The 22427-nt window shown below is 35.8% G+C and overlaps 1 protein-coding gene across 1 annotated transcript; it reads left to right on the plus strand.

The window, feature by feature from the left end:
* The first annotated feature begins 2982 nt into the window (after nt 1-2982).
* On the plus strand, nt 2983-22345 carry LOC128241645 (receptor tyrosine-protein kinase erbB-3-like). Its single transcript, XM_052958663.1, has 7 exons — nt 2983-3345; nt 7195-7293; nt 8244-8450; nt 9717-9833; nt 18456-18536; nt 19399-19523; nt 21051-22345. Exons 1-7 carry the CDS (start codon nt 3246-3248, stop codon nt 21141-21143), a joined length of 822 nt encoding a protein of 273 aa, XP_052814623.1. The 5' UTR covers nt 2983-3245; the 3' UTR covers nt 21144-22345.
* The last annotated feature ends 82 nt before the right edge of the window (nt 22346-22427 follow it).

Consider the following 22427-nt stretch of genomic DNA (forward strand, 5'->3'; position numbering starts at 1 on the left):
GTGATCTGATGTTTCCATTTCAAAGCGGTATCCATTGACTCCCAGGATCCGTTAGTGCGAAACACATATCAAAATACATGTACTAAGTGCTCACAGCAAAATTATATCGTTATATGCTCTGTTGTAAATCTAAAATAGAAAGACCAGCCCTGAACCTTGGAGGCCACTTCAGGAACCCTAGAAGTAGAATTGTTGAACATATTTCCTTTGTACGAAACCGCATCTAGGATCTTGATAAAACAACCCCCAAAGTCCCTTTTCTATTCCAGGTTTTTTAAAATGTATTCATATAAGATTCGGGTTAGGTGCGAATCGCCCCACCCAGCATGCCTCTAGAAAGCACCTCGACTATAACCCATTTTATAGCGTAATAAAATCATGAACTTCCTTGACGAGTGCTCGTGCATTTATGTCAATTATAATAAATGACCACTTTTAAATATCAATTTTTATACAGTAGGTGGTTAATTGCACAGTTAAATGTCACGCTGTATAGGTACGGATATCACTAGCGAATTCAGGGGCCCACCCATCCCCAACTCCGCCCTAAGATCGGTTTACATTTATGTCAATATTGGAGAAAACATATACTAGTAATAAGATACGCTCAAAATGCACCATTTCTGACTTGAATTATTGAATTTTAATCCATATAAATTTCGGTTACGAGGGAGGGGCGAATGTCGATGTAAACAACCCAATGTAAGTTACGCCCCCTCTTACGTCAATTCTGGGCCGCCCCTGGATATTTATATCATAACATAACATTATATAAGGTTTATTTTTGATGTAAGCATATACAGCTTATTATCGCATACAAAATATTATTACAAACATGCATGAAAATGGAATGTATAACTGTAATACGATCATAGCACACAAAATGGTAAACCGCAATTATCGCGGGAGTGCGTAAATACATGCTTTACAATATATATCACACAGGAATGTTGATTAAGAATTTCTCACTTTATTTGCTTTAATCACATTCATAGCTAATTCATTAATGTAATAATTGTTGTTTTTGTCGTATTTTAGAGGTTTACAAATTTAAACATGCTTGGTCTTCCCCAAAAAAACTTTGGTATATAGTGTTCCCGTAAATCCCTATATGAAGGACAAATATATCCTGCTGTTTGATATTCTTTATTGAAACATAAACTATTAAACGACTATATTACAAACAATACAGGAGTGCGTAGAATGTGCGTAGGCTAAAACAATAAGTATGTATATATCCTAATGTGATGTTGTTTATTGCAAACCACTTCAATTCAACCACAAACAGTACACAAATCTGGAATCGTAACTGTCATATACAATGTACGCTATAAATATAATTATGTTAAAGTTTGATTACATTTCAAAAGATTATATTTCCCCAGCCCGTTTTATTCATAAATATTTCGAAAAATGTCTATTTCAAATTTTGATTCGAGCGTTAACATAAAGGCACTTTTTCTTTAGAACATGTAGATGATATTACAAAGGGAAGTAACCGCTTTATTGCACAAACAAAGATCGATCATGCGTTACCACCCTTGTGCTGCTCTGAATGAATCATAATCTTGCAAGCCTCACCAAGCTTTTGTTATTTGTATTTGTAAAATCGAAATTAAGCTTCATTTGCATTACAACGGTCATTATGATAGGATTTGTGTTCTAAATAACTGATATATTGTGATGCACATTTTATATACCTTCTTATTCCTCAGAGGTTTGATAATAAAAAATCTGTTGTACGCATAGGTGTACAAGAATGGTCATATATAACATGAACCATGATTGGAAATAAAATTTATCTTATCGTATCTTATCATATCGTAGACACGCAGTTGTAATTTTTTTAGATGTTGTTCATAATACTGAATATTTAAATCAAATGAGTTCGGACTACACAGTACGCTTCGGGTGCGGTAAGTCACGGGTTCAATACAAGAACGCGTTTTGCCGAAAGACATTAACAACCTGGTACAGTCGAACACCGTTGGTTCGAAAATACCTCGAGCCTCGGAAAGTCGAACCAAGCGGGAATGCTAACGATCAGAATAAAGGAATCGGCCCTTTACATCTAGTTCGAGCCAACGAGAATTTCGAGCCAAGTCAGGACAAGCCAACGGGTATCGACTGTAGAAGATTCCTGTCTTGCGCTCGGTCAAAGAGTTTTGTGGGACTCTGTGCTGGTTAAAACCAGAAAAGTGTTTTACACATGCAAGGAACCGAACGTCCCTTCCAACAGAGCTAGAGCCTCTGGAAAACCAGTTAAGTGTTTTGTTGCTCAATATTTATTTAATACTAATTACAAATCATAGAAATAAAACAAACGTTCCTGTTTGCTTCTTTTTAAAACAATTTCATTTGCCCAAACCTTATCTGTTCATCCATGGAACTGACCTCTTCCACATTTGGAACACCTCGGCCATTTTCCATCGAATCAACCTTGGGTGTATATGGACGATTTGCAATGTCAGAAAACCTTACATTTGACTACGCTGCAAGAAGATCGCGTAGTAATTTCAATTTAGCTGTTACACTTAATGACTTTACTATTGGTTATCTTAATTATTTAAGCAATAAATCATTTAATTGCCAATCAATTTAAACTTATATGTGTATGTATCATGCATGTTAATACACTACAATAATAAATACTTTTATTTAAAAAAACGAACTACTTCTACTGATGTAACGGCATACATCCGACGTTGTTTTCGATGAAAAATGGCCGAGGAGTTCCGAATGACCTCTTCTCCCTAAAGTTGTTAACATTTTACACACGCCACATTGTAATGATAATAATATTTAGAATGTACTTAACATATCATACGGGCAATTTTCCCATTTACGTGGGATACTACGAACGTAATTTATTTAGTCACATTCATGATTATTACTGCTGTCAAATGTCAGCTAGATCTGTTGTCCAATAGAACCTAACATTTTCCTGCGGGCTTGCTTACGGCAGAGATACAGAGAGGAAATCAGACCCGAGTGTGAAATGATGAAGTTATACAGTACTTAGATCATACAATAGTTCTGCTTGGTTTATTAAAGAACTGAATGCATAATTTCTGTGAAATATCAGAACAATAAGGTTACATCAATGAACGCATTTTACTTCATTTTTTTAAATAAAAATAAATAAATAAATGGATAGCTGTTTAATGTAGAACGGACATAAAACGGACACAATACGATTTGCTTAACAATTAGGTTTCTTAAATTTATATCTTACTATTTAGAGTATGGTTGGGCAAAAAGTGCTTCTCTTTATTTTATTTTGTGTATATATGTTCAAGGGTACTGTTGGTATATACCTCGAGTCACCTATAAGCGGCGAACAAGGTAACATTTATTTTAAAGATACATACATTCTTACTTCCAAATAAGATTTATCACAATTAAAACAGTTGTTTTAATATACCAAAAAGGATGAATACATTTAAAAAAACTATGGTTTTTATGAAGAATACCGAGTTTAATTTGAATGGTGCAGAAAAGACGGTATTTTTACTTTATGAGACAATAGTAGATCACAGTAAATCTTTTAGCACTCACCAATTATTTAATGTTTTTCTCGATTTCAGCTATTAAATACACAGTTACAATCTTGTTATCAGTAATTAATAGTTTCCTGAAATGCATTATTCAGTAAGTAGTTAAAGGTTTATCAGTCAAAATTGATGTTTGTTACACATGTGTGCGCATTGATTTTGAATAAGAGTGTCACTTTAAACAACGCCATTCAACTGGCTAAATAGTACGCGCTTTTATATTCTGTTTTCCCATTTGCTACTTTTGAAATGAAATAAAGTACATAATATATTTATTTTGATTAATTGTAAACAATATCTTTAAATAAGAATTCCAGAAATAAAAAGAGGATAATTTATTATTTGTTTCAGAGAAAGATCGTAATATATTTCACCGAGAGAGCACCAACGGCTATATTTAATGATTGGCGTAGCCAAAAAACATAAATATTTTAATTGATGTTCACGAGGTGAACATATTGCAATCTTACACTGATACAATATCAATTCCCGGAAAACATTTGATAAAACTATTGTTTTATGAAGACAGCAGCGACGCACGCTCAAAGTATAATCGAAACACCACGGCCATTTTTCACCGAAAACATCCTTGGATGTATGTCGGTGCATTAGAGCAAGTAGTTCGTAAAAAAATTATAGTGTTTTTACGTGTAATTTGTACACTAAGTTCAAATTGATTGCCACACAAGCGTTTTATTGCATAAATAATTAAGATTGCTAAGAGTAAATTCATTAAGTTTAACTGCTTAATTGAAATTACTACGCGGCCTTCTTGCTGCGTTTTAAATGTAAAGAATTCTGACATTGTTAACCGTTCATAATCATCCGAGGTTGTTTTCGATAAAAAAATGGCTGAGGAGTTCCGAATGGCATAAGCGTAAACGTATTGTTAGGAGAGATCACCAGAGATTGCCGGCGTTTAAATGTTATTACAGGATACATTTTCAAGATTATTATGTGAAAACGTTCATGTAATGCACAAGTCAATTGTAACCTCATAGGCTCCCCCCCCCCCCCAGAAAAGCGGGAACTTTGACTTTTGGACCAGCAAAGCCCGGGTAAAATCCCCGTCCTGCGGGGGACAAACTGCTGGCAAAATCCACGCCATTTGCCCCCTCACCCGGGGATACCTAGGTAAGGCCGATTACCCACTATTTTCGGCGCGAAAACAAAACCACCGCATTCACTCGGCACTGCGGCCTATTTCCCCCGCTATCCCTGGTATAACACCGGAACTGGGGAGGGAGGGGGGGGCGTGATTACTATTGACTGATGCATAAAGCTGATGTATTGTTGAAACTAATCTGTTCTACATGTTGTATATATTAATCATATCAAGTAATGTCAATTTTAGCTAATTGTCGTTGCCTTTAATGTAGCTAATCTGTAGCTATAATAAGCATTATTATACAAGAATAATAGCATCCTCGCAATGGTGTGTGTTTCAAAAGATAATTCACCCTGTTAAATTATTATCAAGATATGTATTTCCACCATAATAAGGTTTGTCAACCGGTTAGTGTGTCATTATAAATTGTAATCCATACATTTAAAGATTGCTGACGATTCTTAGACTATGTTAAATCCAGAAATCATAAAAAAAGAACAGCAGAGCACTCAAATCCAATACTCTAAAACCAACCGGTTATAAACAACGTAAATGTAATATTCACTTTGTTCTTCATACGCAACTTGAGTCTCGTGTCGTTAGGCTTAAGATTGTAAAGTTTCAGGCGTAACCCCAATTTTGTCGTGAGGACATTATCGCATAGATTCAGCCTGCAAACATCACGGCCGTCCCCGAGGAATCAAAACCGCGTATGGTATATAACTAAGATATTTTATTGAAACAGGGCCCTGTCTGTTACACAATTAGCAGTTTAAGACTAACCTTTGTAATTCATTTAGTCTAAAAATAGTTTAATTAATCACTAATTTTAAGGGCCTCGTTTTGATAAAGATACTACGGCTTAAGATTGTTAAATTCCAGGCGTAACCCCATTTTTGTCGTAATATAAAAATGGTTAGGACATTTTTCGGATAGATTACGGGCGTCACCATGCACTCTTAGCAGCGTTTGGTTTCGGTTTAAACAATTTTTATTTCAAAAGAACATATTAAGGATTCACAAGGTAAGAGCATAATTACCAATTAAGGATTTTCTGAGTTAATAAAACATGAAAGGTAAACAAGTGATATATGCACAAAACCAAAAATCTCGATAGATTTGAGACAATATTGCGTACGGTTTTTACTAAGATATCTTATTGAATCAGTTATTGAATCAGGGCCCTGTCTGTTACACAATTAGCAATCTTAGAGTTAAAATTATTTAACTTTTGTAATTCATTTAAGGAATGAATTGCGGGGTTGATGTCATTATCGGGGTATGAACGCAATTGGGTTGGTCAATGGGTGGACCCCGCAATTCATTCCTTATATTTACACCAATAGTTGATTATTGCGTTCAGGAATTGTTAACAAAATTCTTCATTTCATTTAAGAAAACCTTTTTAATCCGTTCTTACCCATTCTGTAAATAGAACGACCCGACTATAACCGGAAACATTTTTTCAAATGACGTCACAATAACGCGGGAAAAGATCAACCACTTGAAATCACTTTAAAACGTAAAATTGAAACACTTCTGGTATCAATATATTTAAAATATAATAAACTAACACTTTTAAAAATGTTGATCTATATTTTACGGGACCTGCAGACACAATACAACCAATAACAAGATCAATAGCTTACATGTATATTGTTATGCAATGAATTACGATCCGAACATATCCGAAGATGTTGCGTTCATCGATTGATGAACGCAATCGCCGAAAGGCAGTTCATTTTAGGAATGGAAGTTGAGGTGTAAATATTTAAAAGTAGTTAAATTATCTCCATCCATGTCCCGGTTTCAATAAAGATCGTTAGGTTTAAGATCGTACAATTCCAGACATAACCAGGGTCGCACCCCAAACAAAGTTATGCCTGGAATTGCGTTTCAATAAAACTACCATAAGAACATTTATCGCATACATTCTGCCCGAAACTTTACGAATGTACCTGAGTACTCGTAAGCAGCGTAAGGTTTACGACAATACCGCCTGGGTTACGCCTGGAAAATTGCGATCTCAAGCTCCTGATTTTTATTGAAACGGGGCGCAGTCGGTTTGAATTATCTTAGCCAGAGTGTATGTCACTCGTTCGGTGTCTGTTAGGTCGTGATCTTTGCGTCTATGAACAGGCCCTTGCTCTGATTGTCGTTATTTGTATGAGGCGGATCCGGGTTCTAATGGGAACACACTTGACTATCAATCAAGGGTTCACTGGTTCGATTCCCATCCGCACCACTAGAGTTATACTAATCGTGTTCCCTGAAGGACGTTAAATGGGGATCCCGTGTGACAGTATTATACACTGGTGCACGTTAAAGAACCAGGGTGGCTCTTACCAGGATTATATATAGTCATAGTACTATGCTCCAAAAAAACTAAAATGACTAACAATCTTATCAGACCACTTGCCGAATGGGCATGACCCGAGTGCGAGTATAAATAAGCTTACTTACACATTGACGTTATATCATAATAGCATGCACTATAAATAGACTCACCCTATATGTGTTTATGTTTGCCAGTATGTGTGGGGACAGGGAGCGGGTTTTCGAAGATGGGAGACTCCAGCTACCACTACAAACGTCTCTACAAACAGTACGTCGACTGTACATACGTGTTCGGTAAGCTACATGACAATCACTAGTAAAATAGTATATTATTGCTAAGAATCACATGTTATTATGATTTCGAAATATATAGCAGTTTGAAGAAATACAAATAGTGAATGTATGAGTTATTAACAGATTTTAGGCTTTTCCGAACTTTGTTCAATTTAACAACGTTATTGACGACATCAACAATATACATGAGCGTTGGTAAGATATAAATGTGACTGAAACTAAAGCTTAACATTGAAGCTTAATACTTCTTACTTTAGTCACACGTGAGTTATCGCCCTTGTCATTTTCAAGCGGTAAACGCATTTGGGGTCATTTTTTGGTAACATAATTGCAGTTGTATTATTATGTTTTTCTTTTGAATGTGCAACTAAGCATTGTAACGGTATCGCTAGACCTACGAACATGAAAGCCTATATGGGGAGCGGGGTGGGGGGTGTAATTATTAGCGTTAGATGATCCATAGCAATCTTTGGGTAGTATAATAATCCTCGGCTAGTGTGCGAAAGTGAAACTGTTCAATGTTTCATAATATTTATAATGCATTCAAAACCTTGTCACTCCCAACAACCGGTGAGTTCCTAATTGTTAAAGTTTTCTTCGAACCAGAAAGTATAGCATGTTGGCCATGCATGTAAATGTTTGTTCGATAGGCTACGGAACTATGGTCTGAACGAGTAGTCCAGTATTATACAATAGACTTAATTACTTCATAATTATTAAATAATGCGATATCTGTTCTTATTATAATATAATAATAAAATAAGTATTTCCACCAATTAACTTATCAAATGTTTACCAACGAGGCAAAAGAGATATCATAGCATCATATTCATCTAATCTCTCAATTGTCTCTACTCGGCAATATCCGGAAAGGCTCGGGTGATAACTATTTTCTTTATAATATCAAAGCGCGCGCCTTATTTTCAAAAGCTTGAATGACTTCTTTTAAGGCAACCTTGAGATCACGCACCTGAAACGAGGCCAGGACACGAGCTTCCTGGCCAACATCCGGGTTGTCACGGGTTACATGCTACTGTTTGCCAACGAAGTGGATGTCCCTCTGCCCAGCCTGGTGTTTGTGAGGGGGGACATGAGGTTTATGGGGTACACTGTGTTGATTGCCATGTTCAACAATGTACCAATGCCAGCTTTGAAAGGTAATGCTTTATAATGTGGTTAGTATTGGGATTTATATTTCACTGTTTTTCTTTAAAGCTGCACTGTCACAGATTGAATTTTTTGTCTTGGAATGAACCAATCTTTGCCATTCTCGTTCACCAGAGTGATGATGTTATGCGTACCAATGCGTTAGATTTATCATGATCGAACCTCTGATGAATGAGAATTATCTTTGCGTAAGCATCTGAAAACCAGTGACAAAAGACTGGTGACAAAATATCAGATCGCATTTTCTTTATATTTACGTACGAAGTTTTTTGTGGCTAAAAGCGTTACTAACGCTTTAAGAAAAATGAGTTTATCGGCATAAAACATCTGTTTTCGAACGTAAATATGAAAAACTGCGATCTGATTTTTTGTCAGCAGTGTTGTATCACTGGTTCTCAAACATTTAAGCAAAACGTGGCTCATTCTAAGACAAAAATAATAAAAGTTGTCAAAACGGTCCAGCTGTGAGAGTGCAGCTTTAAGCTTTTTACTTTACTATTTAATAGATATCAAAACCTAGTAATATTGTTGCATCTCTGTACACCAAAAAATATACGACTAGGGTAGGTACGATTAGGTTAGGTACGATTAGGGTAAGTACGATTAGGGTAGGTACGATTAGGGTAGGTACGATTAGGTTAGGTACGATTAGGGTAAGTACGATTAGGGTAGGTACAATTAGGTTAGGTACGATTAGGGTAAGTACGATTAGGGTAGGTACGATTGGGGTAGGTACGATTAGGGTAAGTACGATTAGGGTAGGTACGATTGGGGTAGGTACGATTAGGGTAGGTACGATTAGGGTAGGTACGATTGGGGTAGGTACGATTAGGGTAGGTACGATTAGGGTAGGTACGATTAGGGTAGGTACGATTGGGGTAGGTACGATTAGGGTAGGTACGATTAGGGTAGGTACGATTGGGGTAGGTACGATTAGGGTAGGTACGATTGGGGTAAGTACGATTAGGGTAGGTACGATTAGGATAGGTACCTAGTTTCTTGATAAAACCCGCTTGGGCTGAATATCTCTACACATTGCTCTTCAGAATACCAGACACCAGAAGACATAAAGAACTACAACCCAAGTTGTTTTCTGGACACAAAACGATGGGATCTCAGAATTGCCCGATTTTAACGTACTCTCCTTTAGAGATATTGGGAGAACTGAAGTATTACAACCCGAGTTGTTTTCTGGACACAAAACGCCGGGACCCCATGGTTGCCTGGTTTTAACATGTTCCGTATTTTTCCTTCAGAGATATCGGGAGACCTCAAATATTACAACCCGAGCTGTTTTCTGGACACGATCCGCTGGGACCTGATTGTCAGGGGAAAGGTGATCAAGGCCAAGTCCAGCTTCGCACACAGAAACTGTATGTACAATTGTAGTCCAACATCCTAATATGTTTTCATGTTGTGAAAGTCTTTGGACTGTTTTACACATCGATATCTATATTTAGAACGGGATACACCAGTCGGTTTGCACGCGCATGGCAACAGGTATCACAGGTGTTTTTTCTTGATACCCTGTTTGGAAGTGTTGAAGTCTAACATTTAAGGCTATGTTCTGTTTTGATGGTCAATCAATGCTCTTTCAGCATGGAAATAATCTGTCAACATTCTATTTGTATCAATGTATGGTATGGAAACGTCAATTACTGGTCTCTAACATGTATGCGCGTCTAGGCCAATATGAATACCTCGGCCACTTCCCATCGAACCTCGAATATATGACGGTGCATTGGTAGAAGTAGTTCGTACTAAAATTAATAATAATACTTATATATTAACTGTAGTGTTTTACCTTGTAATTTGTATTCCTACATTCAAATTGTTCACAGTGAAGTGTATTATTGCATAATAAATTATGATTCCTGCTAAATTGAAATTACTACGCGATCTACATGAAGCGTAGTTAAATGTAAAGAAATATGACATTGTAAACCGCCAATATACATACGAGGCACTTTTGGAAGGAAAAAGGCAAATTTAGATTGGTATGTTTGTTTTAAAAAATGTGTATGACGGACGGCGCGCGTTCTTCATCCGTCCCCCATCTGTAAAGCAGTTGCTTTAATTAAAGAAATTACTGTAAGAAATCTTAGGAAGTATGTAATTAAAGTTCACTTCAAAAGGTGGCATTTGTTACGTACAGCTCTGTAATAACACCCAATCAAGCTTTGACATTTTAATCTTAAATAGCAAAGCGGATTGATGCTGTAATAATTAAAATCCTGTGAGCTAATGAAGGTGACAACCAGTACAAGACCTCAAGAATCAAGTGTAACAAGTCCTGTTCATCTTTAACGATCCACAGACACAAAACATGGATTTTAATTCCATGAGGAAGCCGACAGGTATTGAATTAAAATAGAAAACGCAATCAGCTTGCCTTTGAAAGAAGTACACAGTCTTGTTTATGTTTTAATTAGTTTGCTGCGCGCCGTGAATTCGTCTTTGATGCAAGTTTTTCTTGCCTTTGTACCTTCACAGACGGGTGGGCTGACGGCAAGACGTATATGGGCTGATTGCTTTATGGTTATAGATGTGATTTGATTTAATTCATTGTTTCTTTTGATCTAACACTGTACGACTATCATTCCGAGTTAAAACTAACCAAAGATAACAATTGGCGTGCAATCATTGACAGTTCGTTTGATCTAACAGCATAAAATTCGAGATGAGCAATAAAGGGAATAAGATGCACCGTATGGATGGCACATTTTCTAACACATGCATTCTACTGGCACCGAATTTACAAACTCAAATTATATAAAAAAAAAAAAATCTTATTATTCCAAACTAAAAAATTAAAATGCCAATAATTTGAAACAAAATGTTGAAAACTATTTTTATTCATAAAAATGCGCTTTGCACTGTCTTATATTCTCACATGGTATTTAACGTTTCGCTACCTGGGTCACTTAATCATTCTAATTACTCAATTCAAATGAACTGATGCAGACTAAAAACCATCGGAATTTAAGAACATGATATCCATCTTCCAAACACTCTTCCTAACCCTGCAAAGAAACTCGCCGATCAAATTGCAAATAAACAATACCATACCAAAATCGGCGGACAACTTTGAAAATGTTCATTCAATACAGGCCATTGGACATCTACGTAAACACAACCTTCAGCAACCTTCCTTCAGAAACCAAATCACATAATGAGTGTCAGACATCACCATATACGAATATTTACGACCAATGCTATAGTCTATGGAGGCTATTCGTTGCCAAAAGTCCAGACGTGTAATTCCCACAATGTGCTTCTTAATCGTACTAAATAGCTCTTACATAGTAGACGTGCTATTTGTTGTTTATATTCGTCAGTTGTTCCGTATTGATTTGTCATTTGTCATTATAGTAGTCAAAATGTATATTTGTCAGATCGACCCTGTATAAACTCACTAAAACATAGATCGTATAACTTGCCTTTAACAATATGATGATGTTATTTAGAAAGCCGAATCATGCATATGTAAAACTGCACTCCTACAGTCGGCATTCGCATTCGTAAAATGAACATTTGCAGTCCAGCAAGTCCAGGTTTACAAAAGTCAATTGACAAGTTCAGAATTACAAGGATAGACGATTTTGCCTATACCTTATATGGTAAATGTCACCGAAAGAAACGAAGGTGAATGGGCGGAGCTAACGAATCAGATTTTCTTTCGTTTATTTCCGTCGCATCAAGGGAGATAACATCTTCGCCTACCTCCTGTAAATTCCCGGTTGTAAGTCCGAGTACTCTCTCTTATTTCACAATTAAAAACTAAAATTAACTTCAGCTTTTATTTAATTTTAACGATCAATGTTCCTAAATGGGTTTTAAATCACCATATTATTTAGTCATTTGCAGTTGGGTATATCTGAGCTGGGCTCACGGACCCAGATTTATACTGCCACTGTCAGTTTTTTTTTACTTATATACCCAAGCAGGCAAAAATTGTTCATTTAATTTATTTACAAGTGAACTATGGGCGGGTCGTTCAGTGGGGGGGGGGGGCTGTAGGGCCTGTGTCCCCCCCCCCCAGTGGGCCCGCAAGTAAACTTAAAGGTTATTTTTTGTCAATATTTCTCAGAAAAAGTACTTTAATTACGCCATAATGCACCAATTCAGACTAAATATATTTGATATATTCTAGGGGGAGTACCCCTTAACCCCACTTCCCACATTTTAAACATATTAATGTCATGCCCAGTCGAGGGATCATGTCCAAAAATTTGTGCCCTTAAGTAACGCCCCTCTAACGCAAGTCCCTGTTCAAAACCTGCTCAAGCAAACCCACGAAACTTTTGATGGACATCATAATGATATCCACCTAGTTTTGTCTGATGTTATACACTTACTATCTTAATAAGCATGTATGGTGTAAACGTGTAATTTCAATACATCGTTGAAACAAAATATCCATGTGGATGGAAGAACAGCCCTCCAACCCACTTGTGTCCCCCAGTTATGAATTACGGGATCTGCCACTGTGAACCATAACAATCAAGTGGGGGATTTCAAGAACATGAAAAAATAGATATCGTGAGTCTTAGATTAGAAAACAAACGCGCGATTTTTCCCCTCCAAAAGGGCTAGGTCCGCTTCACCTAAATGTGAAAAAAAGCCCTGACTGTTGAGTGTGGGTGGGGTAAAAAAGCTAGCAGCAAGTAATAGTTGTTTATTAGCAATAAATTGATTTCATCATTAAAATACTTTAATAATTACCTATAAAATAATATTCGTTACAGTATAATGTACGAGTTATATGAAGTTGTAATCTTAGTGTATTTTATCCATACAGTTCCAGCTACCAAGTAAGAAACCTAAGCATCTTAGTGAATAATTTCCACTTAATGAAAATTTAGATTTTTTTCTTCGTAAATTTTAAATTATCTAATATTACTTGCAATCTTAAACATAGCAAAAAGGCAAGAAAGTGTCCTCTAATGGTTGAATTTAAAATAGTGTTTATAGTAATTTAAAGCTGCACTCTCACAGATTGACAGTTTTGACAACCTTTTTTTGTCCCAGACTCGGCTGATTTTGGCAGCAATGCTTTCTATACAAATAATAAGTAATAAGATTACTCACAATAAAACAGATCTAAATTGTTTGGAAAACTGCCGACATTTTTCATTTTTCTTAAAACGTTAGGCCACTACTTTTATATAAATTGGTTTACAAAACCGGCGGGTCTAATTTTCCGAAAAGTACAAAAAAAATAAAAAATGATTTTCACTTTTTTTTCAAAATTACTTTCCCGACCGTATTGATTTTGGTGCGAAACGAAAGAAAAACGAACAGATAAGAGTACGAATGCAGTAGATCTTGACTGGTTTGTTGTTTCTTAGGCGTATTCGCCAATTTATATTGATAACATGTGTGCCAGTCAACTGTTATGGCAGCGCCGTTGGCAATGGTAGAATTGACGATAACAGTCATTCTTTGTATGAAATAATTAATTTAAATATGCAGGAGTTGTTAAAATAACAATAGCAATAAACACTAGCAAATTTAACAGCCGACACGAACAATAACTGTCACGTGATTGTTGTTTATCCCCGCCAATTTAGGTCATGAAAATATTGTTGTTTATAGATAAAAAATAAAAGTGTCAGCGGCTGCCATCGAATTAGTAGACACAAATATCTGAAAATAATGTGTGAGAAAAACATTTTATAACATGTTATGGTTAAATATCAAATAACAGTGCACTAAGTGTGAGTGGTGAAATCGAAAGTAAAAATTCTATGTTGACACCGGTGACCTAGTTTCACAAGTTCGGTCGGTGGTGTTTATGGATTTTAAATCACAGAATGGTTTGGAAATACTTGTCATTGAGTCAATGTAAAGCTTGTGTTTATTCTAGATTACATGTTTATTCATGTTTGGGATAGAAGAGTAAAAACAATGACAGAGTTAAACACATGTGTCAATGACATTTACTAATGCCTGCGAGTTGTGTGCAGAACATTTAGATAAAACAACACGGAAAACTATTTTGAATAAGTCCATTTCAATTTGTAATGAGCTTGATAGTTCACTGTTAATTAAATTTGTTGTTGTAACCAAGGAATACTCTTTAAAATGAAAAATAAACAAGCATGAAGTATAGATGCCCTGTGAATGCATGTATACACAAAATGGCGGAGTTGGAAGAAGATGAAAATATCTGATACATAATTATGGATTTCTCTGTCAGTTTACTATCATTGGTACATAATGTTAAGTCACATACTAGATTTATTATTTTGCTATGTGATTTGGTAATTTGCTGCAAGATTTGAATTTGAAATGGCTTTGGTGAACATCCCATGGTAATTATCCCTGTCTGAAAATATCCGGACTTTGCATTGATCGGGTAACATGCAACTAGTACCAAGCATGGTAAGGGTTATTAAAACTCAAATCTAGGTCTAGTTTTGTTTTTAGTTTTTCAGGAATTGTTTTCATAATATTAAAACTCAAATGTCTTCATAAACTGTTATTTCCTTATGTTCAAAATTGGTAATTATTTCACTTTATCGACATTTTCCAATATTGAAAAAACTGAAACAACATTTAGAAAATGTAATGATTTGTTTTAATACAGTGCAATTTTTGTGTATTTTAATGCGTAAAATTCGCTTTTTCTTCTTTTTTATTTTTTTTATATTGGTCAGTTTTTAAGTGTTCTGCATTCACTTTTGCTTTAGCATACCGTTAAAGCTAAACAAATGTCTTGCCGAGTGATATTCAATGTATCTTTGATAGTTTATACGTGTAAACATGTTAAAATGTCAAGCAAATGATATAAATTTTCAATGTTTTTATGTTGTTGTCTGATTTTTACCCTTTAAGGGTATGTTTTGTGACTTTTTTCCTTTTTTTTTTTCTTTTTTTTCGACCACCCGGTGGACATTTTTACCAAAAATTCTTGTAAACCAAAAAATAAAAAAGGAGTGGCCTTACTGTTGTATCACTGTTGTATCACTTTTAGCCATAAAAAATCAATTTGCGAACGTAAAACTGAAAAACTTACCTGATATTTTGTCAGCAGTCTTATACCACTAGTATCCAGACATTTACGCAAAAATTGGCTATTTCCAAAACAAAAAATAAAAATAGTTGTCAACACGGCCAGTCTGTGAGAGTGCAGCTTTAAAAGAAAAATAAGAAAATGGGACATTTTTGAAGTATAATTTAATGCTAATGGCTTACATTTTGTTGTGTTTGAGTCAAGTATCATTTTGCATACATCTCATTTCATGTCATATGTGCGTATTAATTACTATTATATAGACAAAAACATGTTGTAATAGCATATATTATTTTATTCGACATGAAATAACTTATAACCCATCCTGTTTCCAAATCATAGTCCATAGTGTCATAATATAGATGATTCGTAATGTCCATAATAAGGTTGGCAATGTCCATGGTCCAAAGTATCCATAATTGGTTTAAATAAAGCCGAGTGATAGCGGAAATTTCCGAAAGACGTAAGGAGGAGTTAAGACATGGTTAAGGCGGAGTTAAGACATGGTTAAGGCGGAGCTATCTATAAATAAAATTAAAGTCATCTCATGTTCCACAGCGAATGAAAAGTTACTACCATACAGTGTATTTTGTAGAACTACGAACTGAAATCTGTCTTCTACACACCGCAATGTAAAACCCGGCATGTGACTTTCACAAAATGACATGTGTTTTATACACAACTTTATGAACACGACTGAATCGTCTGTTGAATAGATGCAACGAGAATAAAACTCCAATCGGTACAATGAAAAATGAAAATGTGCAGTGTAAAATGTAAACATACAACCGATGAGTTGGCGGTTGTAAAATGTCAATTGGTAAGTCATCAATACAAACCTAAAATACATACATACACATCTGGACTTTTGGCAACGAATAGCCTCAATAATAGTCAACCCGTGACCACTATATCAGCGTTGCATCGTTCTACAAAATCCCGTCGTCGAGATGAAATTTAGGCCAAGGCCACACCAAATTAATGTTTAGTTCCTCGTTTTTTTTTCCCAAAAAAATTGGAGCGAGCGAGCGAAAAAAAAAATATATATATTTTCATGTGTTTTCATAAAAACCGAAGCGAACGAAGAGCGAAAAATATATTTGTCCTTATATTCAATATAAGTAAGAAAGATTGTTCAAAATAATTGCCCTTAAACCCATTTTAATGCCATATTGAACTGAACCTCTAATGGACATTGGGAAAATGTCGGAATACATACGATTTATTCACCCGTGTTTAGTAGAAACATTATATGGATAAATCTAATTTCTCATATAATTAAAACGTACTTAAATATGACGATCATTTATAATAATAAATAACCCTGCTTTTAGTAAAAAGTTTGAAACAACTTATATAAATCTACCTGAATCAGTTTAACATCATATGCAACTGTATTTAGACATAACTTAGGATTGATTTTGCATTTGTAAAAAATGATCACTTACACAAACATCAGACTCCATATAACATAGACTAAATTTTGTTTTTATTATCACAGGAAATGCAATGACATGTGCTTATTAAAACAAAAAGAACAAGGGTATTTTTCAGAGTACTTTTTTGGTTATATAGATGTTTTTATGCACCAGCCAATTGTATATGCCCCCCCCCCCTAAGTCCGGAATAGCAGGGACTTTGACTTCCGGTCTCTCAAAATCCGAGTAAAATACCCGACCTGCATGGACACACTGCTGGTAAAATCCCTGCCAAATGGCCCCGCAACCTCGAATACCTATGTGAGGCCCATTCCCGACTATTTTAAATATGAAGACAAAACCACATTTACTAGGCACTGCGGGGCCACCTGAAAGGTAAAAACACAGCCCATTGTCTCAGCTGTCCCAGGTATAGCCCTGGAACAAGGGCCAGGGGTGGGCGGGGCAGTGGTTACAATTGACAAGTGCATTATAATCCCGGATGATGCTGCAAATAAAAACAAAATATAAGGTGATAAACTTAGGCTTACTTATGTTGAGGTATATCCAAACCAGTGTTTATATCGCTATTTGTGAAAAGATATTTGTTCAAAACTGTTGTTTTGTCAGAATTTGATCAAAAATGAGCTTGATACATCAATTTGGACCAAACAGTGACTCATGTTCCAGTTAAGCTGACCTGTCATCTTTAGCATCGTCGTAACGAGGTAAAATTTTGGTCCCTTGTATTATGACTTGAATAAAATAGTACTAAAATGATCATTCCGATTTCCATTCCAAACGAGTCACTAATTACGCAATATAATCGCTACCAGTCTCAGATACACATGCTTTATTGCATAATGATTGCTTTAAATAATGATCCTTTAGTGCATGAGACGATCAACAATGACTTCAAGCATGCTCAAAACATATTTATTGTCAAAAATAAGATTTATATTCCAAACTTCGAGCCACATTGTTTAAACCGGAAGCCGCCATTTTGATTGAATTTATTGAAACCGATCGATATACAGTATAAAAACACTACGCATCGGTAACTTCCCTTTACAAAAACTAGCGTAGAAAAAATATACTTGATTATGTTTAGCCTTTTAATAAATTATTACCTGAAAAAAATCTGCTTGGCGATCAAAATGGAGGTGCGGGCGCACACAAAAATTTAAAAAAAAAATTTACATTTTCAAAAAATATAGGAGCGGTAAATCCGCGGAACGAAATATCAATTTGGTGTGGCCCAAGGATTGGAATCTAAAATATTTTTAAGATGAAGAAGCAGATATTAAAATTATCATAGCCTTTTATAGGCTGAAACATATTTTCATTTATTTTCTGTCAAAAAACCTATTTAGAGATTAACGTCCCTTACTTCTGTGTTTACATCGGTTGTGACCCGTGGTGACCCATGTGAGAACCCCCCTTAGGTCACGTGATTCCTCACTCTGAGATTACAGTTAGAGTCTTGAGGTTGAGCTCAGACTGAGCTCAGACTTAAGACTCTTTGTCAACACTTGCCTTTGGGTACAATTATGTTGCAGGTGACGACTGTTCCCCCGAGTGTGAAGATAGAGACGGGCAGTCCCATTGTTGGGGACCGGGTCCGGATATGTGTCAGACAGGTAATGATGTATTCATTATGTTTAAAATGTAAGTAGTAGTAGTTCTGAATCGGAAAACACAGTGTGTAATACATTGTTGGCAACCACGGTACTTTCTTCCGTTAGTACACTCCATAGTGTGCATCGGGGGTATCCGACGATGTGTGTAATACGGATGTTTTCCGGTTTCCATACTTTCTGTTTAAACCATACACTATTTAAGACTGAACTTTAAGTATGAAATAAAACATACATGTTATATGTAAATACCTCGTGTCGGGCAAAATTGATCAGTGTTTTAATGAACACCTTGGTATATAAATCATACACAACTTTGATGATATCTTCCTATGTGAAAAAGTAGATTGGAAACAACCCGATGTCGTTGTAACGATAACACATTTGAGTATACCCACAATCCTCAGCACGTACACGGCAAGTATCGGGAAATTCCGCCAATCGATCGGCGATAATCGGTGATCTCCGTTCATTTCCGTCAGCTTTGCTTTAAAGCCCCGTGCTTTTATTTTATTAATGATATGCTTACACTAGAAGTGCTACTGACGCATCTCTTTTTTGAAGAACAAAACAGTTATGTTCAGATAAAAAACTCTATGTTTCGGTACATTTCGTATGGCCACATAGCTATTATATGAAAACACCATTTATAAAGATTAATATGTTTTTAACTGTACACAAACATAAGTTGTTGTTTGGGGTTTTCTTATAAATAATGTCAAATGAGTAAAACATAATAATTCATTAAAATAAGAATATAAACATAATTGCATCCATCAACTGTAACTTATACTGTGCCCCTTTATATAATGTGAAATGTTAATGCGTCCGTGGGTGTATGTAATATGTTTGTTCAATGTTTCAGTCCCGCTCATCGAGTGTGACTACGTGTGCCACAATGCCACGTGCCACGAGGAAGGCATGCTGGGCTGTTGTCACCCCCAGTGTGTTGGTGGATGCACTGACGGCTGGATCAACTCAGCATGTGATGTAAGTAGACACTGTTACATATGCCTTGTTCATATGAGAACTGTGATCCACAATCTGACTGATGTACCTAAAGTTCTAGGTACTTCAGTCAGATTGGGTGTCTAAGGTTATCCGGTTAGCGCAGTGGTAAGCGCACTCGCTTCTCACCAAGGTTCGAGTCCTGGCATGGGCACATGTGAGTTCGGTCAGTGGTTACCAAGCCGGACAAGTGGGTTCCCTCCGGGTACTCCGTTCCCCCCCCCCCACAACACAAGACCACACTCTCGCGCAACATTGTGCTAACGAGAGTGATTAATATAAGTTGCAATAGCTTGTTTCACAATCGTTGTAAAATTAAATAAGTTTAAACTAAAGTTCTAGGAGCCCGTTTCACTAACATATCTTAGTCGTAAACATTACGGACAACCGTTAAGTTGTGAGCAGAATCTATTAAATAACTAGAATACAACATTCATTAACAGCCAATGAAATCGTCAATATGTAATCATTAAGTTCTATGCTTAATCATTTAGAAATTCCACTTTCGCGTGTTTAAAGGTCCGCTCACTGCCAATCATCCGATACACACTCCCTACGTCAGAATTTGCGTCGACAATGTGTCAGCCAATGAGGTTGTAGTTTAAGTTCGCTACGCTCACTCCGCCCATTCTTAATCATTAAGATTTTAATTCATGTCATCTTACTATTACATATTCTTACTATATTTTAATTGAAACGCAGTTTACGCCAAACAAACGGAGTTACGCCAGGGAATTAATGATCTTACGCCTAACGATTTTAATTATAACGGGGCCTAGAACTTCATTGCTTACGTGAAGATATTACTTAGTGTCGAAATTCTCACTGCCCGTAACAAGGCGATTATTAGCTCTGCATCAACCATTTGCGATAAATTGGTAGTAGTTCAATGTGTATCATTGCAACGACAACATTTTGCTATGCCATTAAAAACGTGCAACGCTTCTTCCGCTGTGGTGCCAATTGGAGATTAACATCGAGTAACTATGTTTTTTGTAATAATAACTAGTATCAATTGATCGGAGTCAATCGAGATGTCAATTTTGGGTCGTGTTGGACAATTAAGAATTCAAACAAGCAATTGTTTTTCCATAAATGTGCGATCAAAAACTTGAATTTGTATGAACAGTTTTAATTTATTTAATTCATTTTCATATTGTACAGAACAAAATTAATATAGTACAAGTTTAAAGAAAAATAATGACGCAGTTTTAAGAACATGCACACTTGTATATATGGAACTCTGATATGATGGAAAAAAAATCCAGCAATTGCCTTGCCAGTATAAAGGACCACACCTAATCGTTACTTATCGGCCATTTCTGGCCATTCTCATTTATCAGAGGTTTCATAACGTTGTGGTTCGTATAGCATCATCACTCTGGTGAACGAGAATTTTTCGGGCAAGCTCGGAAGAATATGTTTCTTTGGATAACAGCCGAGAGTTCCAACTGTGACCACATCGTTCGCAAGGCACTATTTCGTAACACTTCCTGTCTTATGTTTCAGTATTGCAGAAACTTCAAGTACCAGGGTCGTTGTATCCAAGATTGCCCCGAGACTAGTTATTACATCGGTGAAGATTGCATTGACCTGGACTGATTCTATTGAAGCTTGAACACAGTGTTATATAAGGAATATACATTCCTGGGTGGATATTCATAAAACATCTTAAGTCATGTCATTTTCTTATTTATCATGTGATATAATTGCCTTATAATATCGGAAATACTTTATTTTCATTGGTTTGATTTGATATACATACTGTTCATGTTAACATATTTATCCTGTCACCTGCATACAAATCGGTCCAATAACAAGGTGCCGTGTAAACTTTAGTTTATTAGGATAGTAGACCACGTGATGTTTATCTACAGTCAGGTGGTCATGTGACCGCGAAAACGAACTTCTTTTATATATTCTGCAATGTCAGAAGAAAAGCAGAACTGTCGTTTCAGTATCTTATCAATGGACCACTAACAGCCGACCTCAGCAATCACTCGCCCATAAAGTCCCATCATTATGCAAAATAATGACACTGGCAAAACAATCGACCTGAAATCTTCATGAGTTACAAACAAACTGCATGCCTTCGGCTCACCCGATAAATTCCTCCGCCTTGCCAGATAAACTTCCTCCATCCACGGCACTAACCTAGTATTCTCTATATATACTCTTCTTTAAATTTTACAACAAAAATTGCTGACAATTGACTTTTCTAGGAAATGAAGTAAGATGTTTTATGAAAACTGCCCAAGCTTTATGTATCCATGAATTGACCAACGCTGTCATAACAATACTCTAAGGGCTCATGGTGTTTCTTATAATCGTACGGGAAGTTTATTTAGCGCGTATGCCACACGGGAAGACTATTTGTAAAATATTCTGTTTTAAACAATTAGCAGTTTGGCAAAGTGTACATTAAAGCTGCAGAGGTATAACCTATTTTGAAAGAAAAAATATCTTAAAATTGGTGAATATTCTTTCATGCTTTACGATGAAATATGGGGTTTTAACAGTGAAATAACAACAGTGAAAATATCAATTTGATATTTTCACTGCAAAATAAGGAGTGAAAATATCAATTTTCAGAACTACTTTTAAAATCCTTTGTTGTTACATGTACTTGCCTTGGTCAAAACAGAACACTGGACTTTAGTAAATTATGTCAAAAAAGGATGAAATATTTTATAAATCTAAATAAATATATAATTGGAAACTAACAACTTACCGTTTATTACCGGTTATCCCGTTTATCAAACATTTTACTGATCTTTGAAGCTGAATGTTCGAACATTTGCTTTCATTCCAAATAAATTACAGACAAAAACAACTGTTCGAACATAAATAAAATTTTATAGCATTGATCAAATGTATTTTGAACTG

Source organism: Mya arenaria, chromosome 7, assembly GCF_026914265.1.
Source record: "Mya arenaria isolate MELC-2E11 chromosome 7, ASM2691426v1".
Taxonomy (NCBI): domain Eukaryota; kingdom Metazoa; phylum Mollusca; class Bivalvia; order Myida; family Myidae; genus Mya; species Mya arenaria.

What these genes read in the sequence shown, in the direction of transcription:
- LOC128241645 (XM_052958663.1), top strand. Translation starts at nt 3,246, where the DNA reads ATGGTTGGGCAAAAAGTGCTTCTCTTTATTTTATTTTGTGTATATATG. An exon ending in ACCTATAAGCGGCGAACAAG is followed by an intron (nt 3,346 to 7,194) that starts GTAACATTTATT and finishes TATGTTTGCCAG; the next exon opens with TATGTGTGGGGACAGGGAGC. An exon ending in CGACTGTACATACGTGTTCG is followed by an intron (nt 7,294 to 8,243) that starts GTAAGCTACATG and finishes ACTTCTTTTAAG; the next exon opens with GCAACCTTGAGATCACGCAC.